The sequence below is a fragment of the Lactuca serriola genome, chromosome 7, assembly GCF_051521515.1.
Source record: "Lactuca serriola cultivar US96UC23 chromosome 7, Lser_US96UC23_V15, whole genome shotgun sequence".
In the NCBI taxonomy this organism is placed as follows: Eukaryota; Viridiplantae; Streptophyta; class Magnoliopsida; order Asterales; family Asteraceae; genus Lactuca; species Lactuca serriola.
In genome coordinates, this window is record NC_136414.1 from 8,000,565 (window position 1) to 8,003,451 (window position 2,887).

Consider the following 2,887-nt stretch of genomic DNA (forward strand, 5'->3'; position numbering starts at 1 on the left):
ATGCTTCAAGTGGTGGTGACATCTTCAAAAAAACCCCTCACGAGATCCGATTACTTTTTGGTACCATTTCTCAAAATCAAAGGAATTTTGGGACTCTAATTGACATGAAGAGAAATTCTACACAAGTGGTTGGTGAAGTTAGCAACACTCAACACTTGGAATCGAAGCTCTTGGATTTGACTAATGTGTCAAGTCAAATGGTGGTGGGAAGTGGTCAACAATTGATGGTATGTGGTATTTGTGCAATGACGAGCCATTATACGGATAAGTGTCCCACATTTGGAAGTGAACCGGAAGATGTGAATGCAATGGGCGGATATCAAGGTCAACCAAGACCCATGGGATTTCAAAACAATTTCAACCCAAATTGGAGGAATAACCAAAACAACCCTTATCCACTAAAGCAAAATCCACCAAATCTTTTGATGAGACCCCAACATCCACAACACCAATCCCAAAAACCTCCATATCCACAAAATTCTTATAACCCTCCAAATTACCAACAACCTCCACAACAAGGCGAATCAAGTGGTACCCATCAAATGAGCCTTCAAGAATTTGTCACTTCTCTTGCTCAAAGCCAAACCCAATTTCAACAAGAAACCAAGAATAGTTTCTCCAACATTCAAGCACAAATTGGAGACTTGGCAACCGCTCTCAACAAGATAGAACAAATGGGTAAACTTCCATCACAAACCGAGAAGAACCCCAATGTGAGTGCCATCACCTTGCAAAGTGGAATAACACTTGGAGAAAGTCAACCTAAAAGAATTTCAAGAGAAGACGAAGATGAAGTGATCATTGTGGAATCTCCAAAAGTTGTAGTTCCTCCAAAGGAACCGTTTGTGCCAAATGTTGATCAACCCGATCCTTCCAACAAACCCATCAAACCATTGGTCATACCACCACTTTTTCCATCCCCGGTTGGCTTCCTCAAAGAAACAAGAAGAAGAGAAAGAGTTTCTTGAGACTTTCCGCAAGGTTCAACTCAACATTTCACTATTGGATGCCATTAAGCAAATCCCACGTTACGCCAAATTTCTTAAGTATTTGTGCACCAACAAGAGAAAATTCAAGACAAATGAGAAGATTCAAGTTAATGCAAATGTATCTGCGGTCATCTAAAAGAAACTTCCACCCAAATGCAAAGACCCGGGAATGTTTGCTATACCTTGTACCATTGGTGATTTACATGTTGAAAGTGTTATGCTAGATCTTGGAGCCTCAATCAATGTCATGCCATACTCGGTTTTTCAATCTCTCAATGTTGGACCTTTGGAAGAAACCGGAGTCATCATTCAATTAGCGGACAACTCAAGTGTATTTCCAAGAGGCGTGTTGGAGGATGTACTAGTTCAAGTAAATCAACTAGTATTTCATGTGGATTTTTATGTCATTGACCTTCAAGAAAAGACTCCTTCCAAGTCATCTATGATTCTCCTTGGAAGACCCTTCATGAATACCGCTCACACGATTATTGATGTCCACAATGGGAAGACCACCATGGAGTTAGATGGAGAGACCATTCACTTCAACATCTTTGAAGAAATGAGATATCCTAGCAACATATATCCATTGTATCGAGTTGATGTGATTGAGCCAATCACCCAACAATTATTCGAGTTATCAAATGGGGATCTTTTGAAGATGGTGCTTAACATGAGTCTTGAAGGTGAAAGTTTGAAGAATACCTTGGATTTGTATACATTGGATTCCGAAGTTGAAGATATTGTGAAGGCTTTAGAAATTTCTAATTCCACAAAGAAGGATGTTTCTCAAGTTGCCTTATCTCTTCTCTGAGTATGTTGAAAATATAATCGAAGTGTTCATGGATGATTTCACCGTGTATGGCAATTCGTTTGATGAATGCTTGGGTAACCTTAAGAAGATTTTGAAAAGGTGCATTGAGAAAAAGTTGGTGTTAAACTTTGAGAAATGTCACGTCATGGTCAATCAAGGCATCATCTTGGGTCATATTGTCTCCAAAAAGGGAATTGAAGTTGATAAAGCCATAATTGATGTCATCCAAACCCTTCCTTACCCAACATGTGTTAGAGAAGTGCGATCTTTCTTGGGCCATGCGAGATTCTATAGAAGATTTATCAAAGATTTCTTGAAGATCACGCAACCGATGTGCCTCCTTCTCCACAAGGATGTTGACTTTGACTTCAATGTTGCATGCCAAGAAGTCTTTGACAAACTAAAAGACTTGCTCACCTCCGCCCCTATAATCCAACCTCCAAATTGGCAACTTCCATTTGAAATTATGTGCGATGCGAGCAATTTCGCCATTGGAGCGGTCTTAGGTCAAAAGGAGGGCAAAGCATCACATGTCATATACTATGCCTCAAAAACCTTGGATAATGCTCAAGCCAACTATTCCACCACCAAGAAAGAACTTCCACCACCAAGAAAGAACTTCTAGCTATTATCTTCGGATTGGAGAAATTCCGGCAATACCTTCTAGGGAAAAAAGTAATTGTGTACTCCGATCATGCCGCCTTGAAATACCTCATGACCAAGAAAGATTCAAAGCCACGGTTGATTCGGTGGATTATTCTCTTACAATAATTCGATCTTGAGATAAAATACAAAAGTGGTGCTGAAAACCTAGTTGCGGATCACTTAAGTCGGTTGAATATTGGTGATTATTCTTCTCCCATCCTTGATGAATTCCCGGATGAACACCTCCTCTACATTTAAAACACTATTCCATGGTATGCGGATATTGTGAATTACTTGGTTACGAAAGAAATTCCACACTCATTTAGCAAGCACCAAAAGGCCAAGTTAAAGAGTGATTCCAAATACTACGTATGGGACAACCCTTATCTTTGGAAACATTGTCCGGATCAACTAATACGGAGGTGTGTTCACCAAAATGAGG

General features: G+C 39.9%; 1 protein-coding gene across 1 annotated transcript; it reads left to right on the forward strand.

The window, feature by feature from the left end:
• Positions 1–1,158: 1,158 nt before the first annotated feature.
• Positions 1,159–1,800, forward strand: LOC145063714 (uncharacterized). The gene has a single exon (XM_079011304.1). The coding sequence runs from the start codon at positions 1,159–1,161 to the stop codon at positions 1,798–1,800; it is 642 nt and encodes a 213-aa protein (XP_078867430.1).
• The last annotated feature ends 1,087 nt before the right edge of the window (positions 1,801–2,887 follow it).

Excerpts from the sequence above, each read along its gene's own strand:
- LOC145063714 (XM_079011304.1), top strand. The coding sequence starts at position 1,159 with ATGTTTGCTATACCTTGTACCATTGGTGATTTACATGTTGAAAGTGTT.